The following is a 20,110-nucleotide window of genomic DNA, read 5'->3' as shown; positions in this document are numbered from 1 at the left end:
TAATCTAATATTGATCGCATCTACAACACATGCTTACTACCATATCTAAAATGTTAAAGGCAAATCAAGCAATGCTAATTTTGACTCCTTGTTTGCCACCCTCTATGATATTTAGGCTCCATTTGGTAGAGCTATTGGCAGTAGAACTTTAGGAAGTAGAACTTTTATAAAAACTATTTGTTGTTTGGTAACTATTTTTAAAGTGCTGTAGAAATTTAATATATGTTTAGTAAACAAATTAAGAAAGTACTTTTGATATGAAAAAATGATTATAAAAAACATTGCATAATATTATACAACAAAGCATAATAAAATATAATATATATTAATACATAAATATATGATATAGTATAATATTACTGTAATGTAATATAATATTATTATAATATAGTAATATAACATAACATATCAATGTATTAAGATATAATGTAATATAATATTATATTTATAGTATAATATAATAATAAATATATAAAATATTATCATTATTATCATTATATATTAATAAATATAAAGAGATATTTTCTGTAATTATAAAATTTTATCATGGGTATTTTAGTCTAAAAAAGTATAAATCAAAATAGCTTTCTGATACATGCTAAAAGTGCTTTTCAAAGAATCTCCAAAAATGGAGCTTTTCTCAAAAAGCTGTTTTAGTTTTTTAGCAAAACTAAATATTTTTTCAATTTTTTTACCAAACAACCTTATTCCATCCAAAAGTATTTTTGGAGGGTCAGAAAGTACAACCAAAAACTTTGCCAAACGGACCTTAATCTACCAAGTTGCCAAACTTCTCATTCATGAAGCTTTCTACCTTTCATTGTTTTTTTTTTGGTGTTTTTATGATCATGCGTATCACATAAGCCTTTCTCCAATCTTGTTTAGCTTCTACTCCCTTGTTTGATTTTGAATGTAGTAATGCAACGTTCTCATGCATGTGTGCTTGTCTTACATATTCATTAGATCACAGTCAAAATAAAGAATCAAGTACCAAATTCAATCAAATTGTCAAAAAGATCAGTGCATAAAATTAAATTGCTCGGTACTTGGATGGGAATTATATTGTTTGTGCACATGAGGTGGGCCAGAAGAGTTTCCTCCGGAGTGGCATTTCATTCAGATTGCTCTAATCTTTATGTATAAAGTTGATGAGATCATGCAATAGCGATCATCTATCTTAAACAGATCTTAATGAAACATTATAATGGTGATAAATGAAGCAGGTCGGAGCGCTTTGAGATATGTGCAGTGAGTGTCCTTAATTATGGGTCATATACTAGGATCTATGCAAGAGGATGAATGAAGACGTTCTTAGTGCTTTGAGATCTATGCAGCAAACAATCCTTAAGGGCTCGTTTGGTTCGCGGGAAAAGAAGGGGGGAAAGTGTGGTCAACGGAAAAGTAATGAAATGCCTCTTGTTTGGTTGGAGTTTTCAAAGGAGAGAGAAGGGAAAGTTGTATTCCCATGGGAATGTGATTCCCACATTTCAGGTGGACAAAAGAAAGGGTTTGAAGTGCTTTGAGATTCGCACAGTAGGTGATTCTTAACTACGGACCGTAAACTAGTGGTGCTTTGGGATCTATGCAAGTGGACGTATAAAAGATTTTTGAGTGCTTTGAGATTTACATGATGAGTGATTCTTAACTATGGGCTATATACTAAAGATGCTTTGAGAGCTGTGTAGGTGGATGAATGACGAGGTTAGGAGTGTTTTGAGATCTGCACGAGGGATAATTCTTAACTATAAATCATATACTAAAAATTTTTTGAATCCGTGCAAGCCAATAAATGGAGTGTGGAGTGTTTGGAGATGAGTGGAAGGGTCATTTTGGAACAATCTGGAAACTTAAAAGGATCGGTTTGAAATTTTAAAGTTGAGAGGGTGTCCCTATATTTTTCTCTGATTAATTTGAATTATAACTTTCCTTGCAAGAAATTGGGAGGGGAGATGGAGAGTTGAAGGGACAGGATTAACACAAACTCAGTCAAACGGTGACTTACCTGAGCCAAACGCAACAAATATGTAGACCTAAATAGCTTGACCTAGTTCACCTAATGCCCATTTGACTCGACCAAACTCTTTTATCAGGTTACCCTCTTATTACAAACTCTTTTATCAGGTTACCCTCTTATTACACTTACAGGATTATTAGATCCATTTGCTTCCATGCATTTTGATGTGCCAGCTCAAGATAAATTCTATTATATTTCAACCTCCATTCAAAGAGAAAATCAATTGAAAAGTTAACTATAAAAAATCAGAGATGAGTTAAAAGTAGTTTTTAGAAATTTCTTTCCTTTTATGGTGCATTTCCGGTCTCCTTCACCATCTCAGTGTTATTGGGTCAAGAAGCCGGTAGATGGTGACTCTTTGACTACCTATTTTTGCTCACCTACTTAGGTAGCCCAAACTAATCACAAATAAACAAGAGTCGGCAAGGGCAGAATGTTGCTATCCTATTTTGTGTCATAGACTTACAGCCTAAAAACTTAAGTTGTTGAGAGAAGGACTGCCTAGGCTAATAAGCCTATATGACACTTCTTTTATTAGTCAATATGAGACTATGATGGTCCGTTTCTTGTGAAACCTAAGAAGTTTTTGCTATCGAGACCATGGAGCATCCATAAGGATAATAGAGTTATAATGACTCCTGTTCATCATGTGCAATGCTAGTGGATGGTTTCATCGAAGGAAGGAGATAAGACTTTGGAATAAATTGGAAAGTCATATAAAAAGGTCCTTTCATAATTTATTTGATATCCACTATCACTGTATACCATCTTGTAGTTCCATGGGCTCTATGCATTATGATCTAATTAATGATTTTACCTAAGATTTCCGAGAAGTAGGAACACTTACTTTGTTATAGGGGAAAATGTAGGTGATGGAGGCAGCTACATTCTCTGATGTACCGCTGATTCAACGGGCATAAGATATAACTTCTCTGTTTTGAGACAGGTTAGGACTGATACTGGCTGTAGACAAATCCATCTTGAATGATGTTTTCTTATTTCATTTATCGATGAAATATATGATGGTCACTAAAAGAGTTATTAATTTTGTGGGGAAAAAAATTATCTCATTGATGTGGTGCTCCCGAAAGCGAAATGGTCAGACTACACCTAAATCCCATCTAAAACCCACTAATTTCTTGTGAGTTGCACCAATTCCTGTCATCTAGGACCGGTTAGCTAAGCAAACAGCAAAGCGAGAAGGGTAAACATTACTCTACTTTTTAACTTCACTTCTAGCTTTGCTAGGTTTTATTGATTCAACTTGCTGAGGTTCCACATCTCATTTTACTCCACCATTTAGATTTCATCCAAACGTATTAATCTTTAACATTTCTTCAGGTTTTGGATGAAGCTGCCTTTCATCTTGTAAAGATTTTTTTTTTTTAAAAAAAAATTTGTAGTTGAAAAGAAGCTTTTATTTTTCCAACAACTATCACCATAGATCAGATAGATAAACCAAGTTCAGCTTAGTACGAATTTGTATCTAGTCACCATCATGCAATTATGAATCTTAAGATCCTTCCTACCTCTTCGGATCTCATGCAGTAGGTTTGTCCCCGTGCCGTATCTAACCATTTATGAGCCACCTCTCCAAGCAACCAACAATTTCAACCACCATAGGATCGTATTCTTTGGAATTTCTGCTTTTATACATGGCATATATGGCACCAAGGTAGGGAAAATCCTGTTTTAACTAATTCGAACCTTATCCAAGAATCTAACTAAATCTCTTTTATATTCTCCGTATCTAAGATGAAGTGGAGGTATTGTTTTTATGAGTGTCGCCATCTTATATTTCAACTTAAGATAATAATATAGAGATGGAGAACGGGTCACCAACAGATGCAGTGCTTTGTTAACTATTTAGTTATTCTTATTAGTTTTCTTTACATTGAAAGCTAAACTTCTTCTAAAAGCACCGCTCGGCCGCATCTGAAACCGCCTTCATGCATCGAGGGAAAGCTATTTTGTCCATTTCCTTTGTCTTTCCAACCGCTTTCTTTTTGGCTACTAAAATGTCTCATTCCAGGCCTGCCAGTCTTAGCTCAGTTATCTGCATTCTTATCATATTTTTCAACACAATGTCATTCTAGCAATTCACAAATTGTCTTCATTCAAAAAGAAAACAACTTTTTTCCAATGCTTTTTAAAAAGGTCCATTGGGTTATTTGGTCTTACTCTTTTAAGAGGAAGAATGCCAAAAGATGCATAGATCAAGGCCTGGCCAAACTTGTGACGCACTTCTTTCTTAAAGATAAGGCAACTCAAGAGGCAGAGCTTTATAACAGATAGGAATTGCAAGATTAAGGAAAGGTGGCAACCCATCTTGAAGTGTTATAATATTAAAAGAAAAACAAAGAGAAGCATGAACTGCTTTCCTCTATATATGATCCAACACTATTGCCTATGTGTTGCATATACCCCTTTTCAGTAAAATATATTTTACTTAGTTTGATTTTGTCCAAGAGATTAAAAAAAGCGCTTCATTTAAAATAGGAGTGCACCAATTAGATATGAATCACAAATATCAATATCTCCTGTAACATGATCGTTGCTTTTTCTCGCATTCATCGCATATGCCTGCCTCTAGTTTATTAATCATTCAAAGAGATTAACAAAATTTTATTTCAATTGTTTCATTCATATTTTCTTGGATTGGTATGGAATCCATTAGCTTCTCGAGATGCTAAACAGAGTCCATTTGCTCATCTATATCTGAGAATTTAGCTACAAAAACCTTTCTTTTAAATTGTATACATATAAGATAATGATTTACTTATCAGAAAATATATTCTCGTCGTTATTGTTATTACCATTGTATTATTATTATTGTCCTTGTTAATATATACAAAGATAGATCCAAGAGAATAGAGTTTTGCTCACCTCACAAGAAGATGGATGGGCTGCACGGTTCTTTGGATCTTAAGAAAAGAAAAAAAACAAGATGTAAATCCATATTTGAAAAAAAAGCTCATCAGAACCATCTAATATGAGTTTGGCAATCCACCAACATGGTTATAGAGGTATTTACTATTGAGGATAAGAGGTATTTTAAGAATAGAAAAGGAGGGATATTTTGTGAATAGGAAAGCTTCTACATGGAACATTGGCAAATTTATATGATTTTGAGGAGTTTTAGAATTAGGCAGATGTACGGACAAGTAGATGGATATTGTGGTATAAGTTTTGGACTGCACAAACCTCATTCAAGGTGTGGGATGCTGCTATTTTACGGTCACAGATGGCCATCCACAATGCCCCGCACTCCAAGAGCACCAAATTCCACCCAAAAAAATCTAACTAGTAGCCACTGCTTAGAAACATTCAGGCTATGGTGTGTGGGGGAATGACAAGGCAAACCATGTGTACCAGGAAACCAGCCACGAATTACTTATTCGGAGCGCTTCAAAAATTGTTGTCTTCTTTTTTTTTTTTTTTTTTTTTTTTTAATGTATTCATATCCGTTGTGGTTGTTAAATCTGTTTTAGCAAATAATAATAATAATAAAAAACCAACCACGAATGGCAACACGTCAACGGAGGGCAAAAAAATCATGACCATAAAAAGAAAGAGAGAAAGGGAAGGGCACGTTTTTTCCCATAAGAAACAGCGCTCCCATCCACCACCATAAAGATTAATAAAACCCAGACAATCTTCCAGGTGGCGAACGAGCGCGACCAAACGCCACCATTTTCCATATCAGCAAATATACTAAAGAAATCCAATAGTGAAGAAGGAACAAAAAAAAAACCCTGCCCTAAAAGAGGGAGAACGCCACCAGCGCCACCACCAACTCTTCTACCCCCTCTCTCTTTGGGAGAGAAACCAAGCGAGCAGAGAATAGAGAAGACGGTAGAGAGAGAGGGATATGGGGGAGGCGAACGAGCTGGGGGAGGAGGCGGCGCGGCTGGCGGAGCAGGCGAGGGAGCTGCAGGACGCGGCTGCTGCGCTCCTCTCCAAGACCTGGAACGAGGAGCAGGCCCTCCGGCTGCGGGCCCTGGCGCTCGAGTCCGAACTCAAGCGCCTGCGATCATCCGTCGACTCCGCCGCCAAGAAGAACCCCGCCGCTCTCGATCAAAAGATCGCCGGCAAGGTCTGTGGACCCCCTCTGCCTGCTCGATCCCCAATGCGGCATCGCGTGGATTGATTTTCTGGCCGTCTGATTTATAAGAATTGGATCTTTTTGTCAAAAAAAGTAATTTTTATGATTCTTTGGTGCTCAGATCGATGAAGAATTATGCAGGGCGAGATGCCTCGTCAGTGATGGCGATGTGTCATCGCTTCTCCCAAGCAAGGATCATGGTTATTTCTAGCTACTCAAATGCCTTTTCCCCTTTTACAAAGAAAAGTTTTTTCTTTGATGCTACTTTTATTGGATTTATTGGTGAATTTGTTGATTCTTATTGTTTTGTGATCAGGTCGGTTCTTGAAGATGTTTCTTGGCCCCGTGAATGTCAGGGCAACGAGGAAAGAGGTTCAGCTCAAAGTGAAAGAGGAGTACAACAGCTATAGAGTACGGTGATCTTCTTATGCTGTCATGCTATAATAGGGGATCTAAGTTATTGACATCTACTTGCATATATCGTGGTGGCGATTGGGTTTTTGGTGTTTTGGGATAGATCGATTTAGGATTATGGGTAGAGTGTTGAGGGTGGATCTTGTGAACACTAAATGGATCATTTTGCTGGGTGAATCAGACCGGAGTTGTTGCTTTGCTTTAGGTTTTGTTGGCAAAGGAACGATGGATCTTTGTCTGTTTACGAGCGTTTTTAGAATAATTGCTGCATTTGATAATTATGATTGAAAAAGAATGGTTGGGCTTGAGAGTTAATACATTTTAATTTTTTTTTTCTACAGGATGAAGAAAGAGAGGTTAAATATAAGCATATATTAGGGAATTAACAGGCTGTAACCTAAGTTAATTTTTTTTGGTTGTCTTATCTATAATTGCCTTTGCATCAGAGCAGACACTAATGATTGTTTGTTTGAAGAATCAAAGAAACACTCCTAGTGAGGAGAACCTTGTTGCTTTGTTGGACTTTGTTATTCTCTCCCTTGCTAAATCACTCTTTGACGTCTCAGTGGAGTACCTGATGCTATTTACATGATGTCTTTATACCAATAGCTATTACCATGCGGAAAGGTTGGAACCATTTCAAAATAAATGAAGGAAGATCCTTGAGTGGATTTGGAACCAATTTTGAGGAGTTTTGTAACTATGGACTCAAAATCCTGTATTCATTATGCACGCACCTGTATGATGTGTAGTTTCCAATGACAGTGTCATTCCATTATTGAGATTATTTGAATCTTTTAAAAGGTTATCTTATAGCTTATATACACATCAGAGCTCCTTCATTGCTTTGGCACTTCCGCTTCTTGCATAAGGCTCATGAGAACATTTGTCAAGATCTCTTAAAAATAGTCATTTATTGGAGGGTAGTCACTGCCGTAATGATTTCAATTTCTAGAAACATGTTTGTTATAAATTCTTTGATCAATTGAAGTGCTTGTCTTTCTTTATAAGAAGACACATATTGTATAGATAGAAAGTATCAGATATTTCTATTGCATAGATGAGGAAAGGGGAAAAACAATTGATATGCCAACGCTTTAGCAACTTCTCTCAAAGATGATCCTTGGATTTAGGGGTACTCAAGGCCAATATTGAAGCACGGCTACCATTGCCTCCATCATTGTTAGGGATTCTTCGTTTAAGCTTAAAACAGAGTAGCAACTTAAACCACCAGTTAATAAACCAGGAGTTGTTTAGATACAAAACATCAGATGATCTACTTTAAAGGACACAGGTCTTGGTGGGTAGATCAAATTAAAGTTAAGGCCAACCTTTCAGTTTCCGATATAAGTTTTGCTGTTTTCTTCTGTTTCTTGAAGTCCTAGGCTGAGTTCTGGTAATTTGGTAACTTACAAGGTTAATCCATTGGGGAATTTCTGTGACAGTTCTTTATTTTGGGGTTTGTTTGATTTATAAATGGGTTCTAAGAATTTAGTAGAGTGAAGGTAGTCTATGGAATCAAGTTAATCAATTATTCTAAAACGGATTGGGCTTCTAATTAGTTGGATGACATTATGGGTTGCAACATTGAATTCTTAGAACAATCCAGATACCCTTCATACAAAGTACTATAAAATCATTAGGTTTTTAAAATAAAACTTGGCCTCTAGGCTAATTACGGCTTCCACGTACACTAGAATTTGTTTAGATCCCTAGACCTCTTTGACTTTAACTGCTCCATTGCCAATATTTTTTTTTACTTCATGATGTTGGCAATGGTTTTGTTAATTTCTCTAGGCATGTGTATGTTTGTTAAAAATTCCTAGTCACGACCATATTCAGGTGCTCATCATGGTTCATCTTTCTCTTCATCTCTTCTTTATTTTTATCGTATGTGCTAATTAACCCTGTAAAGATGCCAATGTAGAGTGAACGAATTTTATATCTACGAGGATGTTTGGGTAAACAACATTCTGGAGGATGACTTCTCCCTCCTCAGTACTTCTACTTTTGCTGTTCTCAAGTCTAATTTTATGTCCCTGCCCATTTTTTTGTGTTATCTGCTAGGAAGATCACTCAAAATATTGGGAAAAAGTGAGTATTACTATACTGCAAACTGACCCATAAGAGTTCCTTATTTCTGTTTAATTAGCCATTTATTTATTGACCTCGTTCTGTCGCACTTAAGTCAAAAACATTTTCCTAACTAAAATCAATTCTGCACCCATATCTATTTGATGCCAAAATACATTCTGTCTCGAATCTACTAGGAGCATAATTTCTCATGTCAAAGTTAACATTAGTTGGTCTGCGGTGTTGGAAGATGAGACTCATTTCCTGCGTCGAGCTTGCAAATTGTTCATAATGCTTGAAGTTCTAGTAATAATTGCCATTTGAAGGCAGAATGAGTCTATTTAGAACTGAAACCAAGCAACTTATTGTACCAGCCAGACATGGTGAAATGCTCTAGGATAATCTTATGCTGCATGTCATGCTACACAACTGCCTTGCCTTGCTATAAAATAAGACCTGCATACTTAATATTGATTGCCAATAATTTAATGGCATGAAAATGAAGAGTATTTTATGTTGTCAATAATGAATACTTTCGATTGTTATCATGTGTGATACATGGATAACCAAATTATGCTTTATTAATGGTATAATTTTCTTGTTGACAGGACAGAACGGCCTTTTTATTTCTTCTTTTTCCATGCACTCTACTTTTTTTAAGGTCTTATATCTGGGATGAATGCTTGCCAGCATTGCCTGTTCAGTTGTATCAGGTATAAAATTCTCTCTGGAAGTGACATCATTTGTGGGAATCTGTTTTGCAATATAACTATTTTGGGTCAGAGTTCATTGGATTAATTGTTTTCAGGCTTGGCTGTTATTTCTCTACACAAGTCTAGCATTGCGAGAAAATGTATTGAGAGTAAATGGAAGTGATATTCGTCCTTGGTATGTAAGGCCCTTTTTCATGCTATTGCTTTTATTGACTTTACAATTATGGAGGCATACTGTGCTATCTGCTGTTCTAGTTGGGGAAATGATTATCTGATGCTTTTTCAACAGTGAAATTCTTACACTTTATCTGTTGAGTGTGTTACGGAATCTATTTTGTTATTCAAGAAAGATGTTATTTCTGTCTAAGAGACATAACCTACATATGAGTTTATATAATTTGGAATCAAAGTCCTGCTTCTCCCTACTTACATCTCTTTAATTATTTTAATTATTTGATCATGTTTTCTGAATGTGTACATCTATCTGGTCAACATTTGATTCCATGTGCGGTGACTCTCCCCCGCACCCTCCTCCCCCCCTTCCTTCCTTTGTAGTCCTTGGAGATGAGTAATGTTCTTTTTGAAAAAACATCTAATTTATTTAGAATAATTTACGGTACCGAAGAATCACACTTTATTAATGAAACACAAAGAAAAGGCTCATGAGTAGTATTATTACATTTATGACATTGTTTTACTGAAAATTTCATGCATTAAGGGAATGCCTAGAGGACTAGGGTACCAAAATACTTCGTACTTTGCATTGATCCTTTCTTGAAACTTTTGTCCTCTGAAATAGATGTGTCAAAAAGATTCAAGAACTCATCATGGGAAGATATCTGACAGTTAGAATTAAAATTTAATTATAATCGAGTCCATCATAAGGTTCCACCATTTAAAGATATCAGTTTATAGACACTTAACTAATATCATTGGTGATTTGGGTCCATGGATTGGTCATGACTGATGTTGAAAAGCCTAGAAGAATGTGTTGATTTGAGCTTATAGTGTTAATTGCACCCCTGGGTATTATTATTATATTGAAACTAGTGTTATTTATTCTCGTGCAGGTGGATATTCCATCACTACTGTGCTATGTTAATGGCTCTTGTAAGTCTCACATGGGAGATAAAGGGGCAACCTGACTGTGCCAACAAGCAGGTAGTTGCTTAATCATTTCCCAATCATCACATAAGAATTCTTGACCCCAACCAGTAAGACTTTTTTTCAGAAAGGGGTACAACTATTTCTGGTATGGGCTATGATGCAAGGTGTTGCAATGCTTCTACAAAACAGGTATCAGCGTCAAAGACTGTATACTCGCATTGCTCTGGGAAAGGTAACATTTCACACATTCTGTTATCTTCATATTTTGTGCATAAAGATCTTGAAATTTGTTTTTATGTACACCCTTCTTATTTCATGTAGAGCATGGAGTCAACATAAGGAAATGCCAGAGCATTTCTTGAGCCTTCTATTGTTAGTAGAGTAGCTATGGTCACTATATTTATCTGGCAATGTTTTGTAGCGCATGCACCTGTAACCACAGGAGCAAGTGATGGAGTAATGCAACAGGCAATGAATCACTTGGTTTATTCATTGATGTGAGTGTCAGGTTGTCTAATTATTATTTTGGAATTGGGTGTGAGGTGGGGGGAACTAATAGACCACTACTTCTTACATATTACACCCTGAATTTCTGTGTCCACCCTGCATGTATGCATGTGCTAACTTTATAAACTTGACAAGCCATAGCATACTTGCCTCTGCGATGGATACTGAGAGCACATGATGGTACGGGTATTTGTTAAGACGTTTTTATTGAATACTGAAAGCACATGGTAGTATGAGTGTGTGAAAAGAAGTTCTTAAGCTAATTACTGAACTTGGTAGTACGAGTGTTTGTTAAGAAGTTTTTACTGGATACTGAATGCACATGGTAGTATGAGTGTGTTAAGAAGTTTTTAAGCTAATTACTAAACTTGGTATGAGGAAATTTGTGTGTGTGTGTGTGTGTGGGTGTGGGTACTGAAAGTTTGTGATGGTATGAGTGTTTGCTAAGAAGTTTGTAATAGATACTGATAACATGTAGTAGTATGAGTTTGTTGAGCTTGTAAGCTCCTTACTGAACTTGATATGAGGAATTGTGTGGGTGGGTGCATGCATGTGTGTGGAATGGTGGGTGTGCATGCACGCATTCTGCAGAGCTCGAAGACATGCTATAGTTAGACCCAAATACAAACAGCATCTGCATCAACACTACGAAAACTGTACCCAGGCAGTTGGTCAAGATACAAAAACATGCTCCTTGCTCTTTCAGAAAAGAAAAATACAAACATCTTAAAGATGCGCAATATTGCAGTGAATTATAACTGCATCACTCGCCTAATTGGTGTCATAGGTGCATACCTCTAACAAGAATGTGGATGAAAGGAAGAAAATAAGCTATATTCCCATAAAAGTATTGATAAAGCATTAAGGAGTGCAGAAGCATTGAAAAATTGTATCACCACACAAATCGTATGCAAAATGAGGCCTGGATACTATCAGGTGGGTAAGAGCATCAACAAAATTATAATATTATGGGCCGTTAGTGGAAGAAATGTAAATAATTTTCAATTATTGTTATAAGAGTGAAAATTTGATATTCTGATCTAATTTTAGGGAAAAGGGGTATAAATCTAAAACATACTTAAATGCCACACTCTAGAATCAGGTGAAGGTTAAATCCATTATAGCCTAGGGGTCTAGGAAGCATTGACATGGGATACAATATGTTACCTATCTTAATAAACAACCAAAAACCGTACTTGGTGTATCACCATTTAAGACAATAGATGCAGGAAAAATATATAAACTAACAACAATATATGCGGCAAGAATTCTATTATCGCCACAAGTAACTCAATGTCATAACAAAATTAAATGTGGCACCTGATAAAATAATGCAATCAGCATATATAAACTAATAAAAACAACTGCAGCAAAATTTTATTATCCCAAAAAAATGCAACAACCTAATAATGGAAAAAAGGTGTAACAAACATTAAGACTAGAATAATGGTGGCCTCGTTGAACTCTTTGACTTCACCATGAAGCCCATCAATAATACGAAGAATTAAAGGGAAGACATTCCAGCATGCAAAGGGGAAAAAAGATTACCGACCATGCTGGAGGAGAATGAAGGGAATAAAAAGGTCATGGAGGAAGATTAAGGAGGGGAAAAGCACTGTTGTCTATGTTAGAGTTCTTTATTTTCAAAATAACGCCTCCTATTCTTATCTGTTGTGAGAAGTTTGAAACTTTGACTGCTATGTGTTTTTTTTTACGAAGATGTACTTCTTTTCACTTCTATAAATGCGATGTACATCGGCAGGTTAGGAGAACTCTTCCTTCCCTTCTATCTTACAACCATACTCTCTCTCTTACAAATTAACAAGTATGGGTGTTGGTATGCTATACTTTGGGTGTAGCTTAAAGTGTAAAAAGTGTGCGGGCTTTGTATCCTAGGGACAATACTTTCCCCAAAATTTACCTGTGGAAAAATAATTGTCTTTAAGAACGTGCCTTAAGCAGTACGCCTAGCCCAATTTAATTTTATTTTTGCAGATTTTCTTTGAATTTAGTACATGAAGTTCCGTAACAATTTAAGGACAATTATTCTTCTCAACTATGGCTACTTCCGTGACAATCAATGTTCCTGCACATGAAGTTGAAGTTCTCGATCAATTTGATGGGCACAATTTTAAGAGATGGCTTCTCAAAATCCATTTCTTCCTTACCATGCAAAAGGTAGCATATGTGCTTCAAATAGCATGTACTGTGATAACAAGGTAGCTATTCACTTGGCAAAGAACAAGAGATTCACAAGTAAGACTAAATATATTTCAAGAAAATATCATTAGATTAGAAAACTAGTAAATGAAGTGTCTCTTCATTAAAGGAAACAAATGGTCAAAGTTTCAGAAAAAAAATATAACTACCTCCAACGGAAAAGAAGAGGTGTTATTTAGAAAATAAAAACCTCTAACAATTCCTCATAATTTTCAAAATAAACAAAATATTAATAGCAATAGATTTATAAGTGCTAGTATGATGCAGCGCTATAGGTAGAAAACCCTTAACCTATAGTTTGAATATATCATATCCAAGGATTGCTAAACTGGTACTGGGTTCCGTACCGGTCGGCCCCCGGTCCAGTTCGGTACCAGTTCGAACCGGACGGAACTGTCCAATTCTGTCTAGTACCGGTCAGTGTTACTGTGATAATTTTTGATCATATCAGACTCTTAAGAACAAGAAGATTAAACCTTGATCTTGTTAATAGAGTTGTCTGAAAGATTATATTTACATCACACTTCGGTATTGGTGTTTAAAAAACCATGCTTTTAAATGTCATGCACTTCATCCTATGTTCAAAAATGCTCTAAAACTTTACCAGTTAAAGTCCATAGAAGCCACCTTGACTTCCATACTTATATAGGCAAGCTTATGCAAAGTGCTTTCGTTCACTCCAATTCATACAAAAGAGAAAGTACATTACCTCATAAAAATGGAATTTGCTTTGAAATCTCAAATTTCAAAGATCTAACTATTAGAGACTTCATGCACAAAATTCAAGAAAAACTTGCAAAAATAGAAATAACTTGGGCTAGGCATACCGGTTAAGGTACTTTCTTAAAAACAATTATTTTTCACTATGCAGGTGGTTTTGTGGAAATTATTGTCCCCAGGATACCCATACCTGCACACTTGCTAATTTGTACTAAAGAGTCTGGTTGTAAGAAAGAAGGGAGTTCGGGACGGTTTCGGCCGATTCGAGTCGTACCGGTGGGGTTTCGAAAATGGAATAGAAAGAAAGAGAGCAAGCGGGGGAGGAAGAGAGGGAGAGGTCGGGACACCGACGGAGGGCTAGCGGAGTCTAGCGGAGGCCGCGGCCGGCCTCCCACGACCTCGCTTCCTGCGGACTCGGCTGCCCTCCGCCGGCGTTTGCCACCTTCCTCCGGCCTCCCTCTCTCCTCCTTTTTCTCTCTTTTTCTCTCTACCATGGTACCGTATCCTCTGTCGGTACTGGCCCGACACGGTCCGTACCGAGTCGTGCCACTAGAGAACTAGTACGGTGCCCGGTACCGGTTCCTCCGACCTTGGAAGGAAGAGTAAATCCAAATCTGTCGGAGTACATCACATTTATAGAAGTGAAAAGAAGTGCCTCTTTGTAAAAGAAAAGGGTGGTGGTCAAAGTTTCAAACTTCTCTCAATGGTTAAGAAAAGTAAATGAAATGTCTCTTCATTAAGGGAAACAAGTGGTCAAAGTTTCAAAAAAGTTATAACTACCTACAATGGATAAGAGGAGGAGGTGTTATTTTGAAAATGAAAAACTCTAACAATCTATACATCTGAGCTGCTGTTGTAATGCTGATGTTGTGTTGCTGGTGCTCCACAGAAGCCGCCGCTGCCCTCTTGTTCTTCTCTTCCTCTCTTTCCTCTTCTCTCAATTAGGGCATGAGATGAGGGAGGCCGATGAAATTTGGGTATATAACCTATTTTCCCAAAACCCGATAAACTGCTAGCTGCTTTAAAGTATTTTGAAAGTTCTATTGAATGTGTTGGGACATATCATAGGAGTATCTGGGTGTCATTTTAATTACAAACAACTCAGAATACTCTGACTTTCTGTAGTGGACATGTATTAGGGCGTATGCCAAACCTTTGTTGTTATCTGATACATATTAGATACATCCAAGACTGATCTGTTGGAGTAATCATGCTCCTAGGTAGAGGTGAATCCTTTTCTCTAATTCACACTTATGCTCAAGGGTTGGGAAAAGATGGAGGAGGTCCATTGCCTTTTATATATTTTAAAAAAACAATATATAAACTTTTGAGGGTGCATGTGATAGCATACAAGGCTGTCAAAGCAAATACTTAACCCACTATTTTTCTTGCTATCCAAGTTCCAAGGCATGATATTCCAATATAGACTGTTTCATACCTGTCCCGATAGGTCTCAAGGATCTACAATAATGCCTGAACAAGTTCAAACTCATTATTGAGTGTCATAATGACCAAAAGTAAATTGAATACATAATTTGATGTGAGTTCCATGATCACCTCTAGAACAAGTATTGCATAAATTATGCAACTCATGTTTGAATTATGCCTTCTAAAATGGAACCTTTATTCATTTTACCCATAAATGGAATCCTTAATCAACACTGATAATTCATGATGCTGATATTGTTTTTATTGCATGTAAACTTGCATTTTCAATTTTATAGATTCCAAAGTTCGTGAATTTGGTACCGAATGCTGTACGAGTAGTATAGTCTCAGTTCGGTACCTATTGGTACACTCCTATGGGGCGGTACATAGCGAACCTTGATAGACTTTGGAACAAAATAACATGAATAGCACCACCAGTTTAGATGAAAATTGTCAACTAATCATCAAAGCTTCAAGTTTGATATGTTAGTACATTGTTGCTTGGCACTGGAACATTACATAGTACGTGTCACGTGCTGTGTTATGCTGGTTTTTGGAATGCACTGGCATGCTGGGTGCAGGAAGCTAATTTCACTGGCAGAAATCAGCTTGAGGAGAGATATTTTGGGCTTCTTTGTTATAACTATTCTAAACTTCTAAAGCTTTTGTTGTAACAAGGTATGGCGAACCTTGGTACCCTGTTCTCATGAGGTAGTGCATTTACTTCAAGTGATCCAAAAAGAGTACCATTCGATACTGGTACTTCCACATGTTATGCACCAGTATGGACTGGTACAATGTACCATGCAAGGTATTCTATAATTGTACTATGGTTGAGAAGCTATACAAGAATCTGTGGCTTCTTGATCCCAAAATACTTGTGCAAATTAATGAGGATTGAAATCAATGAATAGTGTCATACAATAAAAAAATCAAGACCTGTACCAGGTGTTGGTTTTGTGCAGTTTATTATTTAGGATGATATGACAAATTAGACTCTAGTAAAGTATTAACAGAAAAAAAGAGCATCTGATGTTAGGATACCGTTGAAATCATTGCTAAAACACATAATAGAATGAAAACTAGACAAATCATATTCAAATAATTATGCATTATATCATAAAATCCCAAGTTATCAATATAGAGAACCAAGGGCATCATACCTGTTTTGCAATGAAAGTAAACATGGATTTTGCGAAAGAATGAAGCAAATTTTATTTAAATTAGTATTAAATTTTATGAAAGTGAAACCTTCAGGACTGATAACGTCAAACAATTCAATATTAGAATTTTATGATATGTAATTCCAAAACATCATGCTATCAATATTTAAATTACATGCTTTTCAATTAGAATTAGTATTTACTTTTTATGAAACAAAACCATGCAACTCTGATTATCTCTTCTACAATGTCTTCAAAGTAATCATGAAAATGTTGGGATATCTTATGTTGATACAGTGAATTTTAAGTGCTGGAATGATGATTTACACTGTAAATCATCTAATGGGGACAAAAGGCTGTGATATACAAAACTACAGTAGACATAATCTACCTATAAAAAAAAAAAGAGAAAAAAGAAAAGAAATATATACACACCTCCAGAATTTTCAAGACCATGCCGGGCAGCCGGAGTCCAAGATGATCTTGTTTCTCGTTTGGCAAGATTATATAAATGCTAACGACCTGTCATTTCATTTATTCACTAGCTAGAGGGTTTAACTGTTTTGTGAACTTTATTTTCATAACTTAAAATACTTCATCAGGATCATGATTCTTTGGTAATTTCATTTTATATTCCATCAACAGGCTAAAAGGATGGATGTTGTGTGGGGAGAAACTGCTGGTGTGGAAGGTCAACTATTGCTGTTATGCCCCATTCTCTTTATCTTGCAGGTATCTGATACTGACAACTTGAACTTACGTTACCACAGTTTGCATGCTTTTGACAACTTCCAGCAAAAAACTGTATTAACTTAAGCTACTTCTTAGGCTCTGTTTGAAGAGAAAGGAAAATGATTAAAAGTGAGAACATTGGAGTTTCTTATATGTAGTTGAGAGATGATGAGATTTCGGAGTTGCTGACATATAATTGGAAGATAATTATGGCTAGATTTCCCGGATGTAAGAGTTTATTTTCATTTCTTCAACATTCTCAGCAATTAATATATATAGAGGCATAAATGGGAGCAGCTCAGAGAAGGGTAATATTTTGTTCCAAGTTACGATAGCGGTTGCATATTGCTAGAAAGCTTACAGATGAATTTTCCTATATAAGGGTGAGAGATTTATGTCATGATTCAGAATTTAAGATATCTTGAAGAGTAACCTTAGCTTTTAAGCAAATGCACCGAACATGATTCTAGTCTTCGCAACTTGAGACTCTTACTGGCAGTTCCCTTTTCTGTCAAAACTGCCTCATTGCAGGGTTTTGAAGCATATGTTGGGATCTTACTGCTTCGCACAGCTTTGGTTGGTGCTATCCGTGAGTGGCAGGCAAGATATATTTTGGCTCTCTGATTCTGCTGTATTGCTTTCTGCTCTTCCCAGAGATAGTTAATGGCAGTCTTAATTTCACGCAGATGTCTAATATCTGTTCTCTTCTACTCTTGCAGGTCATAGTTTGTGGGTCTTTGCTGGTTTTGATGGCAGTGGGTAACTTTGCAAACACAGTACAAACCCTCATGGCAAAATCCAGATTCAAAGCAAAGATGAGGAGAACCAAGAGCAAGCATGATTTTGATGCAAATGCATCACCTCCCAACTCATCGCCAACTTATTGAAGATCATAGAACGTTTCTTAGCCAAGGAGCTCTTTTTTGAAGAATATGTTGTCTAATGCTAATTTGTCTTTGTAAAGCATTATTTTGTTCGCTATAGCTTCTATCCAAATGTCATCAATATTTTCAGTTGATCTACCCGTGCATGATGAGGTTAGAGGGTGGTTTCCAATGTGACCTTTAGTTGGTAATAAATTCTTTTTTCCCTTGTTAGTTGCATCCTTTTGTCTCTACCACCGCTTTAGTTCTCGAACCCTGAAGCTTAGTCCTACTAGTGCTTCAACCAAAATTTGTGGGTATGAGGAAAGAAGTAAATAGAATTTAAGAGCATATTTTGGAATTCAAATGGTTAAACATGAAGGGCTAGCTCTTCTAATCACATTCATCTGTCAGTATTGTGTTTTGAAGAGGAGGATCGTCTACCAGATGAGGGAAAGAAGGGACCTCACAGGGCATATGGGCTTCAATTTTTTTTTTTTTGGCGATAATATGGACTTGAGTTTGATAATCAAAGATTAGCCAGATCGGTTAATCACAATCTGCAATTATTGGGATTTCAGAACGTGTTTAGATGGTGCTTGGATGGGTTTGACATACTTGCATCTGAGTTCTGCATGAGGAGCTATTTGAATTATTAATTTGTTTTTTTTTTTTTTTTTTGATAAGTCTGACATTGTTATAATAGATTGAGCAGCCATTTCATGGTATAATGCATAAACACAAGCTATGTAGGAGTGAAATAACCCCTGGAAATTACAATAGAGATGCTGTCACTACCATTTGGTGGATCCATCCCCATCGGTCAGAGCAAATGGCAACCCGGTGAGGTTGGCCGATTACTCGGTGGCATCTGAAGTGATCATTAATAAACGACGTCTCTCAAGTGGTTGGCATTCTTGCCCACCCAGGAGTGGTCCAGGTCTCAAACCCCAGCTGGTTGGCACACTCTCCACTTGGGAGGGCTTTGAACCAGATGGAGTTTTGATCATGGTACAGGCCTTAAAAGGGAGGGACATTGGTACTTCAAAATTTAAATGTTTCTCGCATCAAAGATGCCCTTGCATGCCATAAGCTTCCGACTGGTCCCAAACCTGTCCCAACTATTTTGGGGCTGGCTTGACAGGGGCCTATCTCCAATGCATTTTTTAGGGTTTTTTCAGTTCTCTTTTTGTTAATTTTAATCTATATCCTTGAACAAAGAGCAAAGCACTCCTGACTATAACTAGCTCAGATTTTTCTTGCATGACCCCCGTACCATTTTTCAGCCACTTTACCATTATTGTTGCCCAATGCAACTCCAGTAGTTTCTCTAGTATCGCTTGCTTGCTCCATTCTTCCTAGTTTGATGGAGCAAAGAGCTCTCATAGAGCTTACAGAGCTTTGTAAAACCCTCAGACAGGAAGGAGGATGACCTTCATAATAGGCCTCAAGACAAACCTTTAAGCACATCAAAACGGCAGTATTCGATAGGCATCCCATACCTCATGCTCACGTTGCAGTTCTTGAGATTAATAGGTAGGGAAGGCTGTTATATCTGATTCCATATTTTTTACTGAATCCCAGGATCAGTAGAATTCCTGATATCTTGGAGCAGAATTAAAGCGCAACAGTTTCCAAGCATATTTGATGGCAAGGTGTTGTTACAGATCGCCATATGGAAGGTAAAGCAGCCTCTCAGGATTGAGGAGGCGATAAATACTTCACTGCTTGACAGAGAAAGAAAAGCATGGGGAAGGCACGTCAGAAATGGATCAAATGGAAGAAACAGGAACCCGAAGCTAGTGGCACGAAAGGAACCATTTGAAATGCATCTGAAATGCATCTCAGCTTGCGGGGCAGTGGAATACTGTGAAGGGAGATCATACTGCTTCAATTTGCCTGAGTTAATACACAGCACAAACTTTGCTAGCCAGGGTAATGATCATAATAATTAGCTACCTCTGCATGCCATCAGTCCAGTTCTTAAACATAATAATTATTCAGGGCTTAAGCCATGGTGAAATTTGACGATTTGACAAAGCCACAATCTC

At 36.8% G+C, this 20,110-nt stretch overlaps 1 protein-coding gene across 2 annotated transcripts; it reads left to right on the top strand.

The window, feature by feature from the left end:
* Positions 1–5,600: 5,600 nt before the first annotated feature.
* LOC103721762 (uncharacterized) lies at positions 5,601–18,299 on the top strand. 2 transcript variants are annotated; one of them, XR_015969388.2, is made up of 11 exons: positions 5,676–6,110; positions 6,241–6,319; positions 6,436–6,530; positions 9,215–9,319; positions 9,415–9,494; positions 10,390–10,480; positions 10,551–10,658; positions 17,110–17,196; positions 17,293–17,424; positions 17,728–17,796; positions 17,916–18,299. XR_015969388.2 is itself a non-coding variant. In XM_008812089.6 (10 exons), exons 1-10 carry the CDS (start codon positions 5,886–5,888, stop codon positions 18,081–18,083), a joined length of 1,107 nt encoding a protein of 368 aa, XP_008810311.1. In that variant the 5' UTR covers positions 5,601–5,885; the 3' UTR covers positions 18,084–18,299. The 2 variants fall into 2 exon arrangements, 1 of the variants encoding a protein (XP_008810311.1); XM_008812089.6 differs by lacking the exon at positions 17,293–17,424 and having other exon boundaries at positions 5,601–6,110.
* The last annotated feature ends 1,811 nt before the right edge of the window (positions 18,300–20,110 follow it).

This window comes from Phoenix dactylifera, chromosome 10 (genome assembly GCF_051530095.1).
Source record: "Phoenix dactylifera cultivar Ajwa chromosome 10, Ajwa_hap1_PhDact_Kaust_v1.1, whole genome shotgun sequence".
Taxonomy (NCBI): Eukaryota; Viridiplantae; Streptophyta; class Magnoliopsida; order Arecales; family Arecaceae; genus Phoenix; species Phoenix dactylifera.
This window is presented reverse-complemented; position numbering and strand designations above follow the sequence as displayed.